Consider the following 24,647-nt stretch of genomic DNA (forward strand, 5'->3'; position numbering starts at 1 on the left):
GTCACCGTGAGGAACGGTGAGTCTCCCGCCACATCCAGCGGCTGCCGCTTTCCCGCCAAATCCGGCCGCGCGCGCCCGTGATTCAGCGCGCCCCGGTCGCGTCACCTGGCGGGAACTCGTCCCCACCGACTCGTTATCGGGCAGGAATGCGTGTGGAAGTGTGGAAGTCGAGGAACGTCGTCACGCAGGGAAGAGAGGGCGAAACCGGGGGCAGCTTTATGACGATCATGAAATAATAGTTATTGCAATAAATCGTGAATAATATCATAATGCGGCGATGCTCGCGTGAGAGAGGAGGTATGGAGTAAAGTTTGTGTGTGTGTGTGTGTGTGTGTGTGTTCCAGTAGGGGGGGCGGGGCGGGACTCCCCGGTTTAGGGTACAGCCGCACACGCTGCGCACTGTTCCCGTAAACCGAGAGGATCTCGGGTCTCTGTCCAATGCGGGCTGAGATCTAACAATATTTATTATTATTATTATTATTATTATTATTATTTAATTGAATAATTGGATGATTTTTTAAAAACTGGATTAGATCTTTTTTTTTTTTAAATGCAGAGATTAGCGAGCGGCCATGAGCGACGAGCCCGGGCTGAAGGTAAAACTGGACGCGCTTTTCACTGCTTACGTAAGAGCGGCTCCGTCGTCCCGGCCGCGGCGTGACATGTCGCTTGATCGCGGTTGCGCGCATCTGGATTAACCGTTGGGGCCAAAAAGCAACCCACCCCTCCCTCCATCTGGAGGGGGGAAAAGAGGGAATAATAAAAAAAAAAACAAATAAAGGCGGGCAACCAGAATGCACTGGAATGGTGGGAACGGGACGTCTGTGTCGAGCGGATCCCGGTACGCGGAGATGGACCCCGGTGGGACCGGACGGGCGCAACAGGTCCGGGTGAGCGCACTCTCATCTCACTCTGCCTTTCAACGCACCACTTAATGAGCACACGGTCGTGGATTTTAGAAGCAGATTTAACGAGGCTGCACAATGGAGAAAAGTGGAAAAGCAGGGAAAAAAATGTGAATGCTGAAAATGTGTGGGTTTTTTTTAATCATGATATTTACCATTTGTCTTTTGCGTTTGATGTCCTCCATCCCAGTTGCTGGATCCTTTCTATCCTGTACAGAAGGTCCCAGGCCCGGCCATGTCCACGCCCAGTCTAGATGCCATCACGTCCAACCAGGACCTTCAGTGGCTGCTCCAGTCCTCTCTCTGGTCCCAACCCGATGCTACCCAGCAAGCACTGGCCACACTCCGGTCCCCGGAGGAGCCCGAATGCCGCCCTCCGGCCCAGCTCCAGCGCCCGGGGCCCAGAAAAGGGACGGATGACAAAGTACGTGGCGGCGTCCGCCTTCTGATCTTACCTCTGAGCACAAACAAACATGCAACGGCAAAGAAGACAGGCTGCCGGCTGACTCACCCCATTCAGTAATGTGAATCACACCTGAGTCACAAAGAGGGCCGCGGCGTGATTCACTGTGGCAGAATTTGAGCGGGAACTGGAGACAGGGAGGACGAGGGTGAGAGGGGGTGGGTGTGGGGGTGGTGAGGGAATAACAGGAGCTATAACTGGTGGCAGGACGGTTAGTAACGCGGGAGCCCTTCACAGCCCTGCTTTACTCCCCAAGTCGTTTGGAACGCGCCTCTCTCCGTTCGCCACTAGATGGCGCCACTCTCACTCACAAGCGGGGGTGGTTTGCTGCAGCCTGCAAAGCTTGATTTTACAGCAACTTAAAAAAAAAAAAAACAACTGTTAGAAAATTATTTATTTCAAATAAAAAAAAAAAACAGCTTAACACAATTTTGCTATATAGATTTGAACAAACGAAACGTGAACTCTGCATATTAGTCAAATTTTGCACTGATCAGGCAAGACTTCAGAGAGGTTTGTTGAATTTGCAGTAGCATGTGCAACGTGTCAGAGTATTTTGCTGGTAAGAAGGAATACTATCTAAGGAATACTTGGTAATTGCGATGAGGTGATACATAATGGAAAGTAAAGGACAGCTCAGTGAATCAATTAAGATGTAGTTGTGTGTATATATATCTACATAAAAGGTAGTTCATAATTCTCCTGTACCCTCTGCAAAGATGTCCCAGCAGGAAGCAGAGAGGAGAAGGTTACGGAGAGAGAGGAACAGGCTGGCAGCCGCCAAGTGCCGCGACCGCCGACGTGTGCTCACTGACACGCTGCAAAATGTGAGCGTTGTGGAAACTCTGCCAGCTTATTGTTTTTTTTCAATGGCTGGGGGGGGTCACATTGATTCTGTTTATTCATTTTGGGTCCATTCATCAGGAGAGCGACCAGCTAGAGAGTGTCCAGAGCCGGCTGCAGGAAGAGATCACCAGGCTCGAGCGTGAGAAGGAGAAGCTGGAGTTGGTTCTGGAGGCCCACAAACCCGTCTGCAAAATTGTGGACACTGGATGTCCCCAACACTGAGTCTGCTGGATCGGACCAGTTATCTTACACACATACACACACATTTATAACTACCCACACCGCATTTAATTTTACATGTGACCAAAACAACAGAACACATTGTTAATGTAATATTGCTTCTACTTCGTTCCTAGCCTTGTTACCCCCAATGCTGAAAACCAGACAACACGGCCCACTGCAGACATAGCAGCCGTGTCACTGATGACGCCCTTCAAATCTAATGCCAGCCTGACAGGTGTCAAGTCGTCATTGATCAGTAACAGTCACGGACGTGACTCTGCCTTATTATAATGATCGTGTTTCTTCAGACCCCGAGACAGATCATTATGATGATCTTAGATAATCACTGCATCTTTATGACAGAACTTTTATTGTCATTGTGTTAAGCTCCTTAAAGTGGGTAGCCTGATTTAAGTGAGTCAGCCTTTGAGTCAGTGAATTTATGACATTTACACCCGCACGTAATTTCATAGAAGCCACAAGGACCAATTTGTCAGGACATTTATAAAAAACAACAACAGTGCCTTATTTGTCAGATGCCATTTGATGTATAATGGTCATTATACATGTGCTGAGTACAGAAAACTTGAGATCGTGCCAGTCCTGTGACGTAGTTCAGGCTCTATATGTTGCGGCATATGGTCACACAGACACCCCCTCATCTGCATGGACAAATAAAGCTGACTGTCACGTCAGGCACTATTATGTGTTCACGAATCTTGAGCCACAATGACATACCAGTTTGTAAAACTCTTTTTTTATGTTGCCAGTAGAACAACGACTGCAGTTCTCGGAGATGTCGGACACATACAATTAATTAAATAAATCAGATTTTCAAGATTTTGTTCGTTTGTCATGGTAGGATTGTACGCAATGGGTAGCACTAGCCTAGTGGGTAACACACTCGCCTATGAACCAGGAGACCCAGGTTAAAATCCCACTTATTACCACTGTGTCCCTGAGCAAGACACTTAACCCCGAGCGTCTCCAGGGGGACTGTCCCTGTAACTACTGATTTTAAGTCGCTCTGGATAAGGGCGTCTGGTAAATGCTGTAAATGTAAATGTAGTTTGTTCGCTGGTACAGATTAAAGGTGGCAGCAGCTGCTTTTCGTTGTGCACCTAAAACACAGAAAACAACGAGCACGCATGCGGTTTTATTTATGAACGCGTGTACACCTCCACGCCGCTGCGCTAGGGGGCAGCAGAGAGAACCGGGCGCGTTTTCCCGGGCGGAGCGGAGAAGCGGCGCCTGTTTGAAGGGGGAACCTCGCCGGAGTTTTTTTTTTTTTTTTTTTTTTATTATACCGACGACGCGCTCCCGGGAGCAGGTCAGCGCTGACAGCCGCCGGTAAGCAGGCGTGGACGTGGACGTGGCCACGGAGCTCACGCTGACGTCAAGGCCCGTTGCCGGGTCGTGATCACGTGTCCTAGTGACCGCGTGTAGTCGCAGGTCATGTCTGTGGAGCTGGACGTGTTCGTGGGCAACACGACCATAATGGACGAGGAGGTCTACCAGCTGTGGCTGGATGGATACACAGGTGCGCGCAACATGGATTTACATTATTATTACGTTTCTTATTTATTTATAGGACAACCGCAAGGAAGTAAATCGCACTTTAGATTATGACGCGTCGACAACGAATGAGTTCATTCATGCGCAGTCCGTCTTTTGCACTTTTACTCAGTTGACGACGCAGTTGCTGTGAGGATGGAAGGGGGAGCGCTGCAGGTGTTCGAGGCCAGCATGGAGGTCCTGCACAGTGACACTATGGACCAATTTAGAACCTTCCAGATGTGTGAACGTCTCCTCTACTACCCATCCAAACTTACCAACCAGCTCCTGTTCCAGATACCCCCTCAGAAACAGGCAATGCTTATTGAAAGGTGCAAACTCTCTCTCTCTATTTATCCTTCTCATTCTTCAAAAACATTAAAATTAGTTTCCTACATTTGACTTTCTACTTTTTTTCTTTCTTTTGTACAAGTCAGGGTTCTAAAGATGTGTCTCGTTGTTGAGCAAGGAGTGAACATTAACCGAAATGAAATTAAGATGGAATTGTTTTGCCTCTTAGGTACTATGAGTTTGACAGCACCTTTGCCAGGGAGGTCCTTGGGAAGAAACTCTCCAAAGGGACCAAGAAGGACTTGGATGACATCAGCACAAAGACGGGGATCACGCTGAAGAGCTGTAGGCGACAGGTGCAGGAGAGAGTCACGCGTAGTCAGATCCAGAATCCAGTCAATTAGCTGCGCTGCTTCCAAACGAGACATTTAAAGAATAATGTTTTAAGTTGCCATTGTGTGGCTGTGTTCACCTGGAAATGAATTGTTGTTTTTTTGTTGTCCCTTCACCAGTTTGACAATTTCAAGCGCGTGTTCAAGGTAGTGGAGGAGCTGAAAGGCCCCCTGGTGGAGAATGTGCAGCACCACTTCTTGCTCTCGGACGCTTTAGCCAGGTGGGAGCACTGAATCGGCGTTTCTCAGCCTGGTTTATGCCATCTTGTAGCTCACTAATCATAGCAGCGGGGGCCTGAGGTTAATCTGGTTTCACAGGATGGGCTCCTGAAATGTTTGTGGGGGAAGGAGGGGGGGGGGGGGTCTGCAGATGTTGCGTCTACAAATGGAACGTGTGGTGTCTTGTTGGAGGCCCTTGTTTATGTTCAACTTCAGACGTTTATGAAGCGCAGTGCTATTTCTGAGTGCGCCCACGTAGCCATTTATTTATTATAACTTGCAAACTAAAAAACACAGTCTGTCTTTGTCCTGTCAGGGACTATGCAGCCATTGTGTTCTTCGCTAACAGCCGCTTTGAGACCGGGAAGAGGAAACTGCAGTATCTCTCCTTTCAGGACTTTGCTTTCTGCGCTGGTCAGCTCATCAGCAATTGGACGGTGGGAGCTGTCGGTAAGGTGCATTGTGGGTGACGTAGTATTATTGGGTCATTTAGAGATGCTACTAGTTTTGTTTGGTGAGCCACAAAACTTAAAACCAAATCATCCTAAATGTCTGAAACTCCTCATACTTTAAAGCCACAGCAGTATGATTAGAACCAGAAACTAGAGGACAGCTACAACATAAAAAAAAAATTAAGAATGTATTTGATCATTTATTTATGGAGATGGCAGCGGCAACTGTTGATTCGCTTTAATCACATTTGGCCAGTGATGTCCATTCTCCAACATCATACAATTTTCTTTCTCCTGAGCCCGTAATGCAGCTCATAAGCTATAGGTCAGCCGTTTCTTATTTCTGTGATGTTAGTGAGCATGACTGTCGAGCCCTATTTGTGTACATCTTAATGCAGCTGTAATATAGACCAGTTAGCTTGATTTTACAGTTAGCTGATTTTCTTTGAGATCTGTAAACGTTTTCTATTCCACATTTTGGGATTTTTACTATTCCCAGTTTTGGGTTTTGATATTTGACCATGTAGAGGACAGGTCTCATGCCTTGGGTGGTGAAATGCTTGCTGACAGCTTAATGACTGGGGGTAAAAGTGACATGCCAGTAAGTAGCTGTCAGCATCAGTGTCACTTGCCATGAGACCCGGGTCCATGGCACAGTTTCTCAAAATAGCTCGAGCAGCTATTATCGTGAGCGACGGCACGGAGCCAACTAGAGCTGGTCCCTGGGGGCCGCCTCTGGACAAGCACCCCCGTTCTGAGCCACGATGGCCCTAATGAGACACTGAGTGGGACAGTTTCAGAGATGCATTTTAGCTTATATTGTCTGTTTTTTAAATATACTTTACCCTTCCCTTCCCACCCACTCTCTTCCAGATAACATGATGGAGGATATGGATGTGGACTTGGAGAAGGACTTTCTTCACAACCTCAAGGAATTGAAGATTCTCATAAATGATAAAGACATGCTGGACCAGCACAGGAAGTATGCATTTTAAAGACCTGTGTTTATTCAATAGTGTTATTATAATAAGCTCTGGTGCAAAAAAAAAAAAAAAAGACAAACAGAAATGAAAATTGTATTCATGTTATTACAAGAGATTTAAATAGACTAAATCTGAAAAACTTTGATAGCTTTCAGGCGTAAAGTAGGCCTGAATCCCAAGAAAATATTTAAAGACTGTTACTGTAATAACATTGATTGATGATGGTGTACATGTGTGTTTGCGTTCTGTTTCCTGCTGTAAGCCTGGTGTGTGCACAGCTCAGGGGGAAGATTACGGTGTTCGGCGAAATGGAGGCTAATTTCAAGGTGTGGATCCTTCCCTGTTTCTGCCTGTGTTTTTCTCCTAGGTGAAGCACATTAAAGACATCTGTGCTTTATCAAATTCAGCCACAACACAGTGACAATATGGAGCTTTGCGTGCTCTACTTTATCAACACACACTTTTATGTTCATAAAAGTGTGAATGTATTGAGAAGCTCAGCAATGCAATTGAACCTTTGTCATGAGGCTTGGTTGTTATTACTCATCTGTAAATTGCTTGGACTAAATTCATCTGATTGAAGGTAATTGTGACTTGGAATGGAAGATATGGCCAAGAAAGAACTTCTGAGGCAAACCAGTGTTCTCTTTAATTACAGTACTGAAAAATTGACATGTTTAACACGCATATTAAAAGGTCCCCTATTATGAAAAATTCACTTTGTAAGATTAACATTAGGTGTATCGAGCGCTTTGGCCGTCCTGTTTTGGCATTCAGAGAGTGGCAGCCCAGACGGTCTGATCTGGAATGTCTCCCCTTATAAGGAGAAACGTTACCTCCCCTTTCTCATGCTTTTTCCCGCCCAGGGAAATGAGAAAAGGCCAACAAGCCTTCCTGGTTGCGGCAAACATTGTGGTTGGTGAATGGTGTTGATTAAGTCATTTCCGCAAGTGGCATCTCATTACTATAGGCCCTCCTTGTCCCGCCTCTCTTCTCATTATCATTTAAAGCTGCGCGTCATTGTGGGACTGGCTAAAAGTGGCTGTAATTCTGCACCACGGCTGAATTTAGGAAAGAGGCTTCAGATACAGTATAGGGGTTCACCAAGTCTGATATAAAAGGGACTTTTTAATAAGACATGGGTAAAGGCTTCACAGATTCTTGGAAAAGTATTACACTAAATTCAGGGCTAAATCTTTATTTACGCTACTGTTCAGACCTTTAGGAACGTACTCCTGTTGGAAATGACTTTGGCAGCTGGAAATGTCTGTTAATGTTGAAATATGGATCCAATGAATACTGTAACAGACGTAGCCAAAGTCTGTTACTTCAGAAGTAACTCATTATGAGAAACCCCTTTTGGAATAATCTGAAAACAGCCGCACTCATTTAAAGATGCAATACAACTGACCTTTAGACTAGTTCTTCAGACAACTGTCTGTGGTGTCGACTATATCATTATGCCTTTGTTACCATATCAGTTTTTCAATAGAGAACAAGGAAATGTTTAATGACCCTAAAAGTTTGAACAGTAGTGATCTTGTGGATCTTGTTCCACACAAAAGCATTAAAAGCCTGTAATTTCACATTTTTCATGTCATCTAGCATAACTTGCATAACTCATTAGAGCTCTATGTGGGACTAAAACAGAAGGGCCGATTCCCTGACTCATGCTGACTCTGCCCTACAATCTCAGCCTCATTAAACAAACACAATGTTCTCTCCTTCTTTGCCCTTGCCTGTGTGGTGGACAGAATCTCTCCAGAGCGTTGGTGAACATTGCCGCCAAACTCACACACACCAAAGATGTCCGAGATCTTTTCATCGACCTCGTGGAGAAGGTGAGGTGGGGGCTTAGGTGTAAATCTCACGTGATGAAGATTGTTTGAGGTTTTTGAGACCGTAAACCCTATTGTATGTTCCCAGTTTGTTGAACCCTGTCGGTCGGACAGATGGGCCATAGGAGACGTGAGACTCTTCCTCACCCACTACACCAGCACTGCACACTCACTCGATTCTTTCAGGTCAGTGCTAATGTTTATGTGTGTTTAAGACAGTGGTTCTGAAAGTGCTGCTGGCCTGAGTGATGGGGGTGCAAACACTTTCCCCGTCCCCGAGCTCACATTTCACCGGACTTTTACTTACATTTTTTACATTTAGCATGAGAAAGCTCAAAGCAGCATTTTACTGTCTTGTTGGGCCAGGGGAAGATATTCACATGGCTGGTTAAGTTGTTTTGGGGTTCCTCCTTCTTCCAAAATAGGGTCATGACAGAAAATTGAGTGACTGGATTAAGCGGAGTAATTTATAAAGCTATATAATGATGTATAATTTATTTTTCAGGTACCAGCAAATCTGGGAGAGGTACATGGGCGTCATCAAGAGCTGCATTCTCAAAATGTACCATGACTAAGAACAACAAGCACACCTCCCCCCACCCATAAGGCATCCGTCCGTCCGTCATTGCCCTCCTCCTGCCCGCCTGTTGTCTTCTGTCCATAAATCACTTTTACTACCTCCTTCCTCTCACTAGTCTGATTTGAGAATATTTGTAATATAGTTTAACATTTATAATGAATTGTAAATAGAACAAATTTCTATAGTAAAAAAAAAAAAAAGCCCTTTCTATACGGTGTGCTGTCTTTTTTTATTGTGTGTGTGCGCTATCAGTGTAAGGTTTTGACACCAAGTTTATTTATTTATGGGTCTTTATGGGTCTCTGTTGAAATACTCTCCCCCACCCTAAATTGTACAGTGGTGATGATTTTCCTACAGTCCTAAATACATTTCAGTATAATCTCAGTAGCCTCCTTTTGTATGTTATCGCATGTGTTTAACTTTATTCTAGATGATTTCTTCAGCTTGTCTTCCGTTTCAGTGAAATGCTATTCATAGCAGGACTGAATAAGAGACGTGATGAGGAGTAGTAGATCGGATACTGTAACTTGAGTCAAGCTGCGCTGACTTTTCACCAAAGGCTTAAGCAAACCTCTCATTAGAAAGTTTTCTATTGTCCAGGCCACCTTAACACTTTGCTGTCTGTCAGCTACAAAAAGACTGAAGCAAATGTGTGGATGGTATAAAAGTACAGTTTATCTTGTAGAAAGTGGTACATAAGATTTTTACTTGGACCTGTAATACTGTAAATATTGTATTGAACAGGTCAAATCAGTTCGGCTGCATAAAGGTTTGCTTACAGACCATGCCTGACTGCGGGATTTTTTTTTTTTTTTTTATGGGAATGGGAAATCCCTGCTCCAGTTGGAGTTTAACCTCATGTTTATGGGTGTTTGGGGATGGTTTGTTTTATGCGGGGCTATGTGTTGATGTGTTGACACGCTGTGATCACTGACTGCGTCTGGGGGTCGCTTTGTGTGTGTATTCGTGCTTGGGTGTTTGGGCCTGGAATTTAGCCGCAGGGGGCCCCAGTTGGCCCAGTCAGTCGGGGGCCTGTGGGCCAGGATTGCTTTTTTTACTGCACTGTAAAAGCCCCGAACTGTGACAGCCGTCACCTCCAGATCTCTGGCTTGGCCTGACACATGGAAAAAGAGTCTCAGCCTACACTTAACCACAGCGTCTCGGCGGTGTTTCTCTGTGTATTTGTGTTGAATGGCGCTCATGAGAGGTTTGACACGGTTTGCCTTCTGTGTATGTTTTATGCGTTGAACCATGTCTGTAATCTCTGCATTAACTCAGTGTGTCCAAACTGTTCTCAGTGCTGTAGGCCCTAGCACAGCAGGTATCTGTACACACACCCGATTCCCAAGTGATTTAACTCCGTTAAACGCAATCATGCACCCACCCCTCTTCACAGAGCTGCACATTTCACCAACACTGCACTCTATGTGTGTGATGTGCTGAGTGAGTGCAGTGTATCCGTGTATCTAACCTTAAGATGGGTTGTGAATTGTATGTTTTACATATATTCTTTGTGATTCAGATGATATTTAAAAAGTTGAAAGTAAAAGTCCTCACCTAATGTTCACCTCAGGTGTTATGTAAGTTGGGTCTACAGAGGCTGCATTATTCTGTGAGAAGGGAATGTGAGATAAAGTGATAAGAGGGACGCAGGGCATGTTTTTTTAGCTGCTGGTGGGGTCAGGTGGTAGTATTTTGTGTTTTTCTGTTGGTTTTTGTATGTCTGTTTTGGCATGTGGGGGTGTTAATGTGACCCAGGTGTGTTATGGTATACAGGGACATAAGTGCAAAGTGTTTATTATGCGTGTGTGTGTGTGTGTGTGTGTGTGAGACTGTACAAGCAGGTTGAAAGTAGCATTTCATATTTGTGTTTGAGCCCAGGAATTTGCATCCTGGGGGCTGGAGGACAAAAAAAGAAAAAGAAAGAGAGAGGAAGATGACAAGAAAGGGGTGGGGTGAAGGGGCGAAAAAAAGGGCAGTCTCAAAGCCATGCAGTTGGTCCGTCATTTGTTCTCACACTCTTCTGTTACAGCACTGAACCACAGACTCTGGTCAGAAGACGAGCCTTGGACCCTGTAAGAAAAAAAAAGCCAAGCTGCATGAGCTCAGACTACAGAAGTAATCTCTGCCTCAAAAAATCAGCCATCTTACGCAGAAACAAGAAACTCCATCAGAAACCTTAGAGGTGAGATGATTTTTTTTTCAAGGGGGAACTTCTACAACTGTTGCTTTATGAAGGTGCATGCAGTTGTGCAACACAATCCAGGTGCATGAGCCCAATGGAATTCTGCACGTTAATGCATGTCCATGCTGCATGGATCCAGCGGATCTTGAAGGATCACAAATTCATTTTTTTGTGTGTCTTAAGCATAATGTGAATTTGAGGACCACATAATTTCTCTGAATTCATGTGTGGAAGGGAGAATATTATTCCAAAGCACGTGAGCACATGCCAACAGCAATCTGAGATGCTGCAACAGGTGTGTTACATGTGCATGTACACACACACACACACATGTGTGTATGAAAAACAGAGGTCCGATTGTGTGTCCATCTCCAAAAAAGATTGGTGCTCTGGATGCCACCCACAAAGATCCTTCTGTAAGCAGGGAAAGCAGGCCGCTCACCTCCAGATCACCCACCACCAATTAAATTCATTATCTATCGCTTTGGATGTCACCAAGGCGCCATACCCACTTTTGATCATCGCTGCAAAAGGATTAATTTCTCTGCAAGAAAAGAATCTTGCTTTTTTTTCCCCCATGCGGGACCTTCGCTGTTTAAATGTCTGAGAGGTTTATTACAGAATGAGCACAATAAGCATTTTGTGGTTTTCTGCCTTTCCCAAAACAAAAGGCATAATATCTTAGCTGGAGGTAAATTCTGTAAATTTCTCTCCATGGAAAAAGGCAGTCTAAGCCCTGGCTGCTCAGGCGGTTAAGTGCAGAGCGCAGAAAGGCCAGTTTGTTCTCCACTCTCCAGGACAAACAGACTGGGTACAGGCTGGAAAAGGGTCCCAGAAGGTCCGTACGCTGAAATGCCTTTCCTCTTTGTCACTGTTTCCTTATATACCGTCTGGGTTCGAGGCCACTGCGCAGCTGCGTGTTTTGTGCTGCAAAAATGCAGAGTTAGGGACCCAATTATCTGTGGTTCTACAGGATTCCAATTTGGGAAAAGGATCTCAAAATATCCTTTATCCAGTCACGTCCCCCTCTCTCTCTTTTTCTTTTGGACAGACTCTCATGTGTGGAATCAAACCGCTGATACTCGCCAACCTGCAGAGTGCCATAGTTTCTCCATCTGTGTGTGTGTGTGTGTGTGTGTGTGTGTGTTTGTTTCTATACTAGGCCTCTGTCATCTGTGTGTTTATGTGCAAGGCTTATGTGAGGCCTGTGTTTGAGGTTGGTCCTGTTCATCCATCTGTGTGTGTGTTTATGTGTTTGCACGCTATATCATTGTGAGAATGAGGGGTGCATCAGAGGTGAGTGTGTTGAGTGTGTGTGTGAGCCTTCTCCTCCTGGTTCCGGCTGCAGTTTCCCAGTCTCCTGCTGAGGGCGACATTTACACGGTGAGACACCAGACATCTCTGAGTGCACACACACACTCCCAGGACCTCACATGGTAGAAAATGAATCAGAATTTACTCAAGCTGTATGTTTGAGTTAATAATACTATGTATGCTTAGACATGCCTTTATCGTTACCATTCACAAAACAGTAATAGACTCAAACCTCGACCTAAAAAGCATGTTAGTCATTATCTAATGATTTATCAGATCGTTAGATGTCAATCAAACACTGACATTGCATAATGACACACTCACTATATGGAGGCTGTTTTGTAGAATATAAAAGCAGGAAACCTATTTCAAAGTATGTTTTTTCAGAGTTGGGACCTCTTTCAGGACAGTAAAACCATTTCCACAGTGTAATTTAAGGTGGCTGAAAGAAGTTAAGAGTGTGACAACAGAACAAAACTACACTGCTTTGAAATATGAAACATTTTAGTCTTCAGTTTTGTTGTCTAAGTTTGTGTCAAATTGTGTTTGGTAATGTATATAAAGATTTACAGAGGCCAATTTCTGTAATCTATTATCAACTGCACACGGTCTGCAGTGCTTTTGATTCTGAAAAAAAAAAAACATGAAGCTGAAGTGAATAATGCATATTTCTAAAACGATCCTGCGAATAGGATCGCAGTGTGCTGCGATTAGGAACAGTTTTTTTTTTTACCGTTCTCAGCTGCCCCAACTCTTCTTTTTATTTTTGCTGTGCTCACTGAAAATGGTGTCTATTATGCACATTTGTTCTGGACAGCAGCCTGCACTTGTGTGTAGTGTGCATCCACGAGCTGATGCAATTAGGGCACAAGGTTTCAGTCATCCTGACACGAGAGGTGGTCAACAGTGCTCTCTCTCTCTTTCTCTCATTCTCAGGAGTGCACAGATGGTTATGAGTGGGATGCGCAGGCTCAGCACTGTAAAGGTGGGTGGAAGGTTGCAGGAATGGTGTGACAGAATGATGTGTTTCTGCTATAATGATCACACTCTGTTGCTGCTAAATGGCAAAATGTCACTCAGACAGATCGTCCTGGCTTTCCACCAGAGCGAAATTTATTTGTTTTAGTTCCTCCCTCAGTTCAGATCAATCAAATTTTGTAGAAGCCCTTGCATGATCAGACTTCCTTCCTAATTCCACTTTCCCACTCTCTTGTCTCCCACACTGCCTGTGAAGGTTGGATTTAGTTTCTGAGATTTTACTCAGAGGTTTTTACTAAAGCTCCAGTACTGTGCAAAAGCCATACACATTGTTAACATGTTTTAAATCACTGAAACACTGTTAATATTGGTATCTCCTAAAAAGATTAAACTCGGCTGTGTTGTTTGGGTAAATAAGTATTTGTTCACTATATTGCAATTTTGTTGTTATGTTAACAAAATTGCTTGCAGCATATATAAGCAGCATTTTGCACAATTCTTTCATTGAGCTTCATAATGTTTCGAACGATTCCATTCTTCCTTGAAGTTTACAGTCTGGGTATCACCCATTACAGTACTGAAGCTTAGGAAGCACACATCAATGACGTTACTCAGTCTGCATTTGTAATATTATTTATCTGTGCCTGTCTGTCTAATCGCACTTATGAAAGTGAAAAAGAAAGTGAAGTGATTGTCACACGTGATACACAGCAGCACAGCACACCTTGCACACAGTGAAATTTGTCCTCTGCATTTAACCCATCACCCTGAGTGAGCAGTGGGCAGCCGTGACAAGCGCCCGGGGAGCAGTGTGTGGGGACAGTGCTTTGCTCAGTGGCACCTCAGTGGTACCTTGGCAGATCGGGATTCGAACCAGCAACCTTCTGATTACGGGGCCGCTTCCTTAACCACTAGGCCACCACTACCCCGAAAACAGGACTTTCTGTCAGAAGTGGGATATGCATATAGTCTTATGCATGCTCTAAATACAGCTTGCATTTTGTATTGCAGTGCTGTCTTCTCATATCTTCACCTTTAGCTCATTCATAATTCAAAAACATTGCAAACTTTTACTTTCCTCCTCGTGAAATACTGTAAATCAAAAAACACTATTACTGCCACCCAATATATAAGGTAAATGATCAATTACTTTGCTTTAGAAAACACCTTGATGTTTTATGATTATGCATTCTGCATAATTGTTAGAATTAGCTTATGTGTAGTATGTAATCACTGTTCAAAGAAATGGAAAATAGAAAAGTGAATTTTACAGTTTGGCAGTAATAACTAGTTGCAGAGCTATTCAGCTGCCCAATTTGTTTATTTATTTTAGGAAACCATGCACCTCAAATGACTGTAATGCTACTCGTCTGAAACCTCCTTTATTTAGATGCTGGGGTGGTTCAGGGGATGCGGTTTTGAATGTGACTGTGAACAGGGTGTGGCTGGCAGTGGGGAAGCTGCTTTTGCAACAACCATGTGAAAATATGCACTTCATGTCCAAACTTTTTTAAGATCATAGTTTTTCAAAAGCAATGCGACTCAGATTGCCTTATAATAGAATTGAAAAGTAGTTTTGATGCATGCAATCACGATGTATGACACTTTCTGCAGATATAAACGAGTGTGAGAGGATCACAGATGCCTGTCAGGGGGAGATGAAATGCTTCAACCACTATGGCGGTTACCTTTGCCTCCCTCGCTCTGCCTCCGTCATCACCGCCCCAGAGTCGCCCAGCCAGTCACAGCTCCATATGACTGTGGAGTCCAATGAAGCTTTCAACCCCTGTCCTGTGGGCTACCACGCTCAGGGGGAAGGATGTGCCGGTGAGTCTATATACCAGGCTATTAACGAGTGGATGTGTTTCTTTTCATTAAATTGTGTGGACGACTCAGAAATTGTTTTCTTTTTCCAATAATAAATGACAAAAAGAGTCATTCTTCTTAAGCAGGGCTTCCCAGCCTGAAACAATCATTTTCTTTTTTCCTAAAGAGCAATTTAAAAGTTTATTCCTCAGCGGCTCCCTTTGTTGCTTCAGCCATATTCACAAACTGCTTATGAATCCTTGCTGGCCCAGGAAAATCAGGCAATGCAACTGTGGATCTTTCACTCTTGTGTGTGTGTTAGTATAGCATAAAGTTTTTAATACACCATATTTTCCTGCCAAGGCCTCATGCATACATGCTTATTATATATTCATATGTCTGCATGCGTGTGGGGGACAGACTTGGATGAGTGTGAACTGGACATGCATGACTGTCAGCCAAGCCAAACCTGCATCAACACACTGGGGAGCTTCAGCTGCCAGTGCCCAGAGGGTTACAGCAAGATTGGGCTGGAATGTGTAGGTAAGAGCAACAAACCCCCATATCATACATCAAAAAAAAAAAAAAAACACACAGAGCAAGGTGAGAGAAGCTAAACCGATGTCTGTTCTCTTCTGGTTTGGTCTCCTCCCGTCCTGTGCTAAGACATTGATGAGTGCAGGTATCGCTACTGTCAGCATCGCTGTGTGAACATCCCTGGTACTTTCTCCTGTGAGTGTGACCCAGGCTTCCAGGTGGCAGCAAACAACCGATCCTGTGTTGGTGAGATATCACACCCCAAACAACTACAGCTGGAAAGTTTAAGCAATGTCATTGTCCTAGGACTGTGTCCTGTATGACAAAGTCCAATATGGAAGCCCAACTTTAAATTCTCAAAGTGTTATAATACAAAAATCCGCACGCATCCATTTTCCTTCTCCCAGATGTGAACGAGTGTGAAATGGGTGCACCCTGTGAACAACGCTGTTATAACACATATGGAACGTTCCTGTGCCGCTGCGAGCAGGGATATGACCTGGGGCCTGATGGATACTCATGCAACGGTGAGCCTTCAGAAGTCTGCAGAGCTGTTAAATGTACTAAATACACAGAACGCCTATAGAAACTTTTTCTCACTCTCATATTTCAGATATTGACGAGTGCAGCTACTCCAGTTACATGTGCCAGTACCAGTGCGTGAATGACCCAGGGAAATTCTCATGCATTTGCCCAGAGGGCTACCAGTTACTGGGCACACGCCTCTGCCAGGGTAGGCATTGCCTTAGCACATTTTAAAACCCTTAGACACACCATGTGTTGCGTTGTCTGTAAGTTAGTGAACTCCAGTTACAAATCATCATCATAATCATCATTGTGACCAATATTACTGTTCATTTCAGTGAAATGTATCACCGTAATATATACGTAATATTTAAACCCACTTTTTGGCACAGTTTTTAATTCAAGACTATTTTGATAATAAAGGAACAAAAGCTCAGACTGAATGGGAAATATTTTTGTCATGTTATTCCTTTCATGAAGATGTGAATGAGTGTGAGAATGGTTTGCACCAGTGTGGAGCAGACCAGAGTTGTGTGAACATCCATGGTGGATACCAGTGTGTGAACTCCAACCACTGCCAGGAACCCTATATTCAGGTTGCAGAAAAGTGAGTAAAACACACACACATTCTCATGCCCTGGCATCAAGTGATAAGATAGCTGTTTTCATTTTATCACAACTTTTTTCTGCTCAAACCCCAGCCGTTGTACTTGTCCACTGATGAAGCCAGAGTGCCGCGATTTGCCGTACTCCATTGTGCATCGGTACATGAGCATCACCTCCGACCGCTCAGTGCCCTCCGACATCTTCCATATCCAGGCCACCAGTGTGTATCCTGGGGCTTACAACACCTTCCGCATCCGATCTGGAGACGATAACGGAGACTTCTACATCAGGGTGAGCTTAAAGTGCTGAGTTGCAGAAAAATGTAGTCCACTAACAACAACACACCTGACAGCGCTCTAACAAGTATAGGGACAAATGGCAGTCTGTGCCACGTGGGTCCTTCAGAAAGAGTGCTGAATTGACATATAGCATCATGTGAACTGAAAGATCAACTCTGCCATGGTCATGTTTTTAAGATCAGTGCCAAGAGGAGTTAGGTTGTTGTAAAGATGTGTTAAAGATATTTTAAATGTCATTTCTACACAGTGCAGCACACAGCCATGCTGCAGGTGGGAGGCAACCTTGCATGGGGGTGGGTGAGGGGGTTATTTAAATGAAGAAAGGTGCTTGTTAATTTATTATTTGATGTTTTATAGTGTAAGGTCAAAGGTGTCCTCAGGAAGTACATTTACAGTATTTACATTTACATTTAGGGCATTTTATCAGACGCCCTTATCCAGAGTAGTTACAGGGACAGTCACCCTGGAGCAATTTAGGTTTAAGTGTCTTGCTCAGGGACACAATGGTAGTAAGTGGGATTTGAACCTGGGTCTTCCCACTAGGCTACTACCACCATAAAGAAATAGATAAAAACAATAAAGAAAAATGTAGTTTCATGAAGTAGTGTGCATGTTAGCTGTCAGTCATCATCATTAAATATTATCTTCTAGGAAAACTATTCATCTAGTAGATCCTGGGGACACCACGACCTTACACAAGTGAACAAGTGAACTAACTCTGAAATATTTCACACCAGTAAAAGGCTGAAATGTCATTGACTACCATGATTTGATTTCAGCAAATCAACAACGTCAGCGCCATGCTGGTGTTGGCGCGAGCGGTGACTGGGCCGAGAGAATACACGCTGGACCTGGAGATGGTGTCTGTGAACCCCCTCATGAGCTACCAAACCAGCTCGTCCCTGCGACTCAGTGTCTATGTGGGACCCTACTCCTTCTGATAAGACAGCGAGGAAGTGAGAGAGGAGCAAAGGGATCCAAGGGATTCATTAAAGGAGTAGTTTGACCAAAAAATGTAGATAATTGTGTTTGATAACAGCTCTGCTCCTTCTGTTTGACATGATTGAAGAAGCTGATTCAGTTTGAGGCAAGTGTCTATCTAGCTGTGCTCAGACCCTTCTATTATTTGTTAGCAGCATTACCTTGTAAGAAATAACATACAAAATCTTTTTATTTTTTTTATTTCTTTCGATTTTTTATTTTTGCCTGATCAGAATGTATGGTAAGGCTAACAGTTTAGTTTAACTGACTGTGTGTCTGGCATAGTAGCATTTCATGAAGTTTTACTATTTTTGTGAAGTAGTTTGAGAGCCTCTTTAAAAACCAGACAGGAACACTGTCCTGACTCATCTTCCCAGATCCAGCTCTGCTTGCTAATAATTCTGGCAATATCTGTGAAAACATGACCGTTTATTGTGTGTTATTTACACTACTTGTCGTCATTGTGCTGCGGGTCAATCTTGGATGGCACATTTTTTCCCTCACCTCTGATGACACACAGACACAAACCAACAGGAACACACAGTCATTTACGTGTGTGTTCACACCGCTTTCAGGACTACTATTTATAGGATGCAGAAGCCTTCTGATTCCACTGTGCCAATAATGTTTGGGTTACATTTATGGAACGTTCCCCATCTGATGCAGAGCTGATAATAAATCTGCACTGACATTAGCATGGCTGCATGTTGGCAACTCTCATTTTATTCCAGTCAAAATTCTGTCCACTGAGCACAGCAAACTTTAACATTTCCAAATGTCTGCATGTCCTTTGTAACCTTGTGTGGCCTTTTTAATGAAACTATTAAATGAAAGTTTTTCATGATGCTGGGATCCTTTCTCATGTTCATTCGTCAGCCTCCTGGTGAATATATTTCACTTACAACACTGTTTCAGAGGAAGACCAATAAGGCAATATGTACTAGCAATGGTTCCACCTTAGATGGCACCTTAAGTCTAATATATGCTCTCCCTTCCTTGCCTATTTCAAGAGTCTTGAACAACTGTGAACAATCTTAGTTTCATGGGCCGAGGCTCCAGGAACTAGACTTTTACAAACCCTGCATCCCAATATTTGGAAATGTACACTAAATGTGGGATGACTATTTGACCACAAATCCAGCCCAAAAAAGTTACCAGCTGGATTCAAATGATAAGATAAGAGTCTTTTAATTACTGCACTGATCAGTGTGTTTCAGCTGGCAACGTCTTGTGTAAGAAAACTGATGTAAGCTTCTCTTTTACTGAATTTCAGTAGTGACAAATTAAGCAATACTATGTTAGAGAATTAGGACTATTAAGTGAATTGACACTATCAAGTGTCAATTAGTTGACACTTAATAGCAATTAATAATTATCCTCACTAGGAAGCATTAGAGAAGTGAAGCGACGCACCAAGCCTTCATAGTCTCTCCAGTACGGGCCAGTTCAGCAACGTTGCGCGCCAATAAAATAACATGGGGTTATCTGGCATGCCAACGCAAGAATTAATTAGCAAGAAAGGTTCAGGGAACGTGACACATCATTTTCAAATGATAATTAAGTCCAAACCTATACATTTTGAAGAAGATTTAATTGGTGTGTGGTTCGATTCACCAATCCTCAACACAAAAAAAAAAAAAGACCTGTTGGTGTGTTATGGTATGTCTCCACACAGGGGCAGTGTTTCACAGGGCGAGGCAGCAGCACAGTACAGACACACACTCTGCGTGACTTCACGCCATCACAGGCAGGAAGAGAAGAAATAAGAAACTTTAAACATAATCATAGCTTCATGGCTGCACTGCTGCAGTTTGACCTGTGTGTTTTGCCTGTACGCGGCTGTATGTGTGTTTACAGGAGCTGATTGTTGCATGTGTGTGATGGCGTTAGGCTGGTTCAGGGTAGGTGTCTTCGTTGTGTTACCCTCGCGTGTGAGTGTGTGTGTTTCAGGTGGGCGTGTAAAGTGCTCCGTGGGTAGCTCCGTGTGTCAGCTCCTGTGGAGGATGAGTTCATCGGCGGACAGGGCTGGCAGGCTGGCACCCGGAGCTGGTGGGCAGAGCGGCCTTGGCAGATGGGTGTGGGTGGGATTGGGGGGGTCAGAGAGGAGGGAGGGGGGGATCTGAGCTGCTCTGAGCTTTTTTGGCGTGAGGAGAGGATCACATAGTGACCCACAATGGTTGAGGGTTGGCGTTCTGGTGTTCTTTGTTGTGTGATTGGCTCGGTGCTCACCGTGTTCTATAACAGGCAACCGAAGACAGTCTAAAGCTGAACATTCAGTCATTCATGCACCTAATTGCTTCCAGGAATATATTACAACAGCGCGCGCACACACTGTTTCTTTATGTTGCAGTCATGCACCCCGGGGGCAGATATTTTCTACCTTTTTATTGCCTGTGACTGGCTGAAGATATACTGTATATTTCTTTCCCTCTCCGGCCAAATCGAGGGGTACGGGAGTTAAACAAAAGCCATCACCCACCTCCCTCTCCTGTCACACGTCAGACCGAGTTCACTGAGAAGACAGCAGTGGATGTGCTTACGTGACTGGATAAACGGACACAATTCCCTGAATGGTTATGCTGTGGGTATGGCAAGCAAACACTGTGAACGGACGAGTGAGACAGACAGAGGGATGAATGGATGAGTCATGCAGTACAACAATAGGAACTTTCCACTTCTCAAATATTTTAATAAGTAATATACAAAAATGGTATTATTTTATACGGCCAATGAATGATTGGACAACGTGACACCATAAATAGGCACAGAAAATTCAATATTCAGTTTTGAGAGGCTCTCACGAAGCCCATACTCATACTGAGATCCACCACAAGTTTTGAACAATGTACATGTTCACCAGACATAGTACGGGTCACGTGAACCAGAAGGCAAGGAAGGGACAAAGAAATACTGCACAGAGTATTAATCTGCTGTTCCATAACACTGCAGATGATGTGGGCTGGTTACATATACATATGTAACCTTCGGGTTATGCAAACACAAGGGCCTATTCAAGGGCTTTCTCTTTCCTTCTTAAAATGATTATTTCTGTATTTCTCTTCTTTGGCACTCTACAAGGTTTGTTTGGTGGCCCCGTTTGCCTCATTAAAAAGGATAAATGTTGCTAATATTTCGATCGTGCATTCAGAAATGCTCTCTAAAAGGAGCTCTCCACTAGGGTCTCTCTCAGTTCACAAATGTGGTTACTAAGATACAGATGCGCTGTTGCCATGGGTGTTTAGACAGACAAGAGATTGCACTTCATCAGTGGCCTATACCTGAACAAAAAATAAAGAGTGCAGGAAAAACAAGAATTCATCATGTATTATACAATACCTACTTATTTATGGATATTATTGTACAAGTGCTGTGAGATATTGGCACTGGCAGCCGAGTACAACTTCAGGTTTTTTATCATGACTACAGCACTGCTTAAAAAATGATAAAAAAAAGGAGTTTCTGTGATGAAATTGTTAATATTATAATCCACCTGTTTCTAAAAGTATTTCAGTTATTAGGTTATTAAAAGAGACACATCCAAGTGACATTTTCTTGAGATGCTCTCCCTCCCAGGATTAATCTCAGCCAATCTAAAGGCCAGGTCAAAAGAAATTGTGTTATGATCATACTTAATTATCACATAATATAGTAAGTTATCGTTATAAGTTATTTTGGAAGTTTCTTCTTTAGCTTTTTAAATGTCTGTGTCCTTAACTCTCATATTCCTTCAGTTTCCGTCTGTCAAGGCCTGATGGCCAGTGCAGCACTAACTTGGATGTCACCTAAGTAGAATGAAGGGTCAGAGCAGTGCTGTAAAAGGTCCTAAATGTTTATGCTCTCTCTGAATATATGTTTTTTAATGTGAAACTCACTCATCCCATTTCATGTCTTTTACAACACACCTACATCCAGACTTAATACAACTACAAGCGAATACTAAATGCATACAATTTTTGCAATATGGGCCTACTGTGCATTAAAGTGCTGCATCGATCAGCTGTGACAAAATCCACCTTTACGAACACTTCATCCCATTTCGGCAGATGGTCACACCACCCACGTCAAAACACAAAAACTCCGGAGGGATCTGTAGGGTCAGAAGGACAACTCCCACTCCAGTGAAAATCCTCCCCAGGGCCTGGACCACTGCAAAATGAGCAAAACTTCCCAGTCATGTGACACCATATGTCTTTTATGTTCTTGTAAAAAATTGGTGCCTATTACAGCCCTTTCTGCTGCATTTTTGCTCCATGAATTAAATTACTAGACATTTTACATAATGTCTTCAATTTATTTGCAGGGGGTGAAACGGGAGGAGGTGAAGATTCTTTTCTTTTTATGATGCATCAAAAGTGTGGTTTTAAATAGACCTTTAAAATTGCTACTCTGAGCCCATTTACAACAGGCACTGAACCAGGAGTCCTGGGCAAAGCACAAACGACCCTATTTGACAGAACCAAGCAAATCTGATCATAACTGAGTTGCATAATGGAAAGTGTAAAAGGGTCTTGAATAAACATGTGCAGACATGCAACAACTTGTACAAATCCCTCACTGAGTGCAGAGAATAAGGAACATATTTCAAGCTACACTGATAAAAGAACATCTACTGTTGGGGGAACATTTAAATCCATTCATGTTCTCAAAGAAAAATGCAGGCTGTTTTTGAGAAAGCTGTGCTAAAACACTATAATTACAGCTCTGGGCTTTTTAACCTTGTTAGCCCAGTCGTTTGCATGTGCAGAAGAGGTGAGAAAATTAGTGAGAGGCCATCAACAAATGTTCTACACAAGCTCCAAAAATCTAAAAATATCCTCAACTGCAAATGGAGGAGGAAAAGAAAAAAAACCCAGCGAGAATAGTTACAAGGCCGCAATTTGTACAAGCTTCAACAACAGGAGGAGAGGGAAAGGAGGGGGAGTGCGTGGGCGTTTGCTTACCTCACCAAGAAAGACTGGTTATACACCCAACACTTTCTGACACACACTCACACAAGCCGGCTCACAAATACACAACTGCATCTACCGCTCGTGATGACAGCACACAACCCACCAGCAGATTCAGATCTGGAATGTCTGTATAAGGAAGTATATTTTTGAATATATTTTTGCAGTACAGCAATGTTGTAATAGCCAGGCAATGTGCAAGACATTGCAACATCTAAAGACAGGTAGTTCCGGCATTTAAAACTGAGCCAGAATCTGAGCTGTCACGAGGGGTTAATCCTCGAGGGACCAGCAATTATCCCAAATGATTCTCAGGGATCTGCTGCTTCAGGCTGGAGATGTATTAGACCCATGTTTTAGACTCAAACCTTTTAAAGTGCTACCATGTTCCACACAACCTAAATACCTACAAACCCCCACCCATAAGTAGTCTGTTTTAAAAGTTGACTGTTGTAAAGACCTGTAAAAAGGCAGATTATGAAGAACAACAGGCTACTCCAGTCTTGAAGCTTTTCCCTTAAATGGCAATGATGTGACCAGGAGCATGAAGTGATGGATTTTACCCATCACCTCCATCTTGTGTCTTGCTCCTGCTAAGTCATTTCAGTGGGTAGGGTTGCCAAGCAACAGATGATCTCCTTTCTTTCAAGAAACAAAATGGGGACCTTGATTCTCTCAGTGTAAAAATAAACAGGAAAAAAAAATGAAGAGGTGCTAAAAAAGCAGACCAATGTCCTTCATCAGAGAAAGAAAAACTTTTGCTCTCCCTCTGTGTTGCGTGGTTACATAAGTAAACTTTTACAATAGGAATTAAGTCATTCTCAAGGCCACTCACATCTTCTTTTCTAACATCCATATGCTGCAGCGTCTGGTGCAACGTGCATCCAACCAACATGACAGTGCAGGCCTGATGTATTTTTTTTTTTTCAGTGGGAGGAGCCTCTAGCAATGATTGACAGCTCTACCCCACCTGGATGACCCACTCCTGTCAAAATGATTAGATCAGATTCTTGATCCACATCATTCCAGTATCTGCATAATATGGAATACCAGCACATAATCCCACAATCCCAATTACCAGAGTCCATTTCTGACAGATCTGAAACCCCCAATGTAAGGTGTTCCAGAAGAACAGAAGAAAGAGTTAATGTTGGTTCCAACAGAAAGGTGTTTGTTTCCATATAGGGCTGCAAAGCTGCAGGCCAATGAGCGTAACCCTGCAGTCCCATGTCCAAATAGCACATGAAATGCAGTTCTGTGGCAGAAACCACTACTCAATGGGTCATGGATGTTTTGGTGGTAAATAATTATAATTATATATATATAGTAAAAAAAACACACACACAACAACTTAAAAAAATATGTTTTATTATTGGTCAATGGGACAAACTTAAAATGAGAGTTATGTTATTTGATGATCTGCTAATTAATAAAATTATTCTATTTTTCGAGAAATACCCGGATGTCGGATTCAGCATCGTGAACATGAGCTCAAGTAGTCATTTATCATCTCATAACCCATACTGTTTACATTCTATTTTTATTCCGAAGTCGGCGTTCGAAGTCGTGAGAGCCTTCCTCCTACCTACCTGCCGTCCACCAGCGGTCACGCAACTCCCACGGAGGACCTGCTTTTACTTACAACCCGCGTCAATTTACTACCGTCTCCCGTCCAGCCCGCCGCTCACTCACCACAGCAGCGCAACGCGTTAAGCTGACGCTCTA

At 43.4% G+C, this 24,647-nt stretch overlaps 3 protein-coding genes across 4 annotated transcripts; all 3 read left to right on the top strand.

Moving 5' to 3' along the window:
• The first annotated feature begins 369 nt into the window (after positions 1-369).
• fosl1b (FOS like 1, AP-1 transcription factor subunit b) lies at positions 370-3,352 on the top strand. Of its 2 annotated transcripts, none has more exons than XM_028983998.1 (4): positions 370-890; positions 1,096-1,329; positions 2,088-2,195; positions 2,293-3,352. In XM_028983998.1, the coding sequence occupies exons 1-4, from the start codon at positions 795-797 to the stop codon at positions 2,434-2,436; spliced, it is 582 nt and encodes a 193-aa protein (XP_028839831.1). In that variant the 5' UTR covers positions 370-794; the 3' UTR covers positions 2,437-3,352. The 2 variants fall into 2 exon arrangements, with proteins under 2 accessions (XP_028839831.1, XP_028839832.1); XM_028983999.1 differs by having other exon boundaries at positions 1,123-1,329.
• A 381-nt stretch (positions 3,353-3,733) lies between these two features.
• Positions 3,734-9,136, top strand: fibpb (fibroblast growth factor (acidic) intracellular binding protein b). The gene is made up of 10 exons (XM_028984041.1): positions 3,734-3,976; positions 4,124-4,322; positions 4,511-4,637; positions 4,794-4,894; positions 5,209-5,342; positions 6,218-6,326; positions 6,590-6,653; positions 8,082-8,168; positions 8,254-8,351; positions 8,671-9,136. Exons 1-10 carry the CDS (start codon positions 3,892-3,894, stop codon positions 8,738-8,740), a joined length of 1,074 nt encoding a protein of 357 aa, XP_028839874.1. The 5' UTR covers positions 3,734-3,891; the 3' UTR covers positions 8,741-9,136.
• A 3,042-nt stretch (positions 9,137-12,178) lies between these two features.
• On the top strand, positions 12,179-18,820 carry efemp2b (EGF containing fibulin extracellular matrix protein 2b). Its single transcript, XM_028984040.1, has 10 exons — positions 12,179-12,313; positions 13,181-13,229; positions 14,837-15,049; positions 15,449-15,571; positions 15,695-15,811; positions 15,973-16,092; positions 16,179-16,298; positions 16,571-16,697; positions 16,792-16,987; positions 17,775-18,820. The coding sequence occupies exons 1-10, from the start codon at positions 12,209-12,211 to the stop codon at positions 17,934-17,936; spliced, it is 1,332 nt and encodes a 443-aa protein (XP_028839873.1). The 5' UTR covers positions 12,179-12,208; the 3' UTR covers positions 17,937-18,820.
• Positions 18,821-24,647: the final 5,827 nt, after the last annotated feature.

This window comes from Denticeps clupeoides, chromosome 6, assembly GCF_900700375.1.
Source record: "Denticeps clupeoides chromosome 6, fDenClu1.1, whole genome shotgun sequence".
In the NCBI taxonomy this organism is placed as follows: Eukaryota; Metazoa; Chordata; class Actinopteri; order Clupeiformes; family Denticipitidae; genus Denticeps; species Denticeps clupeoides.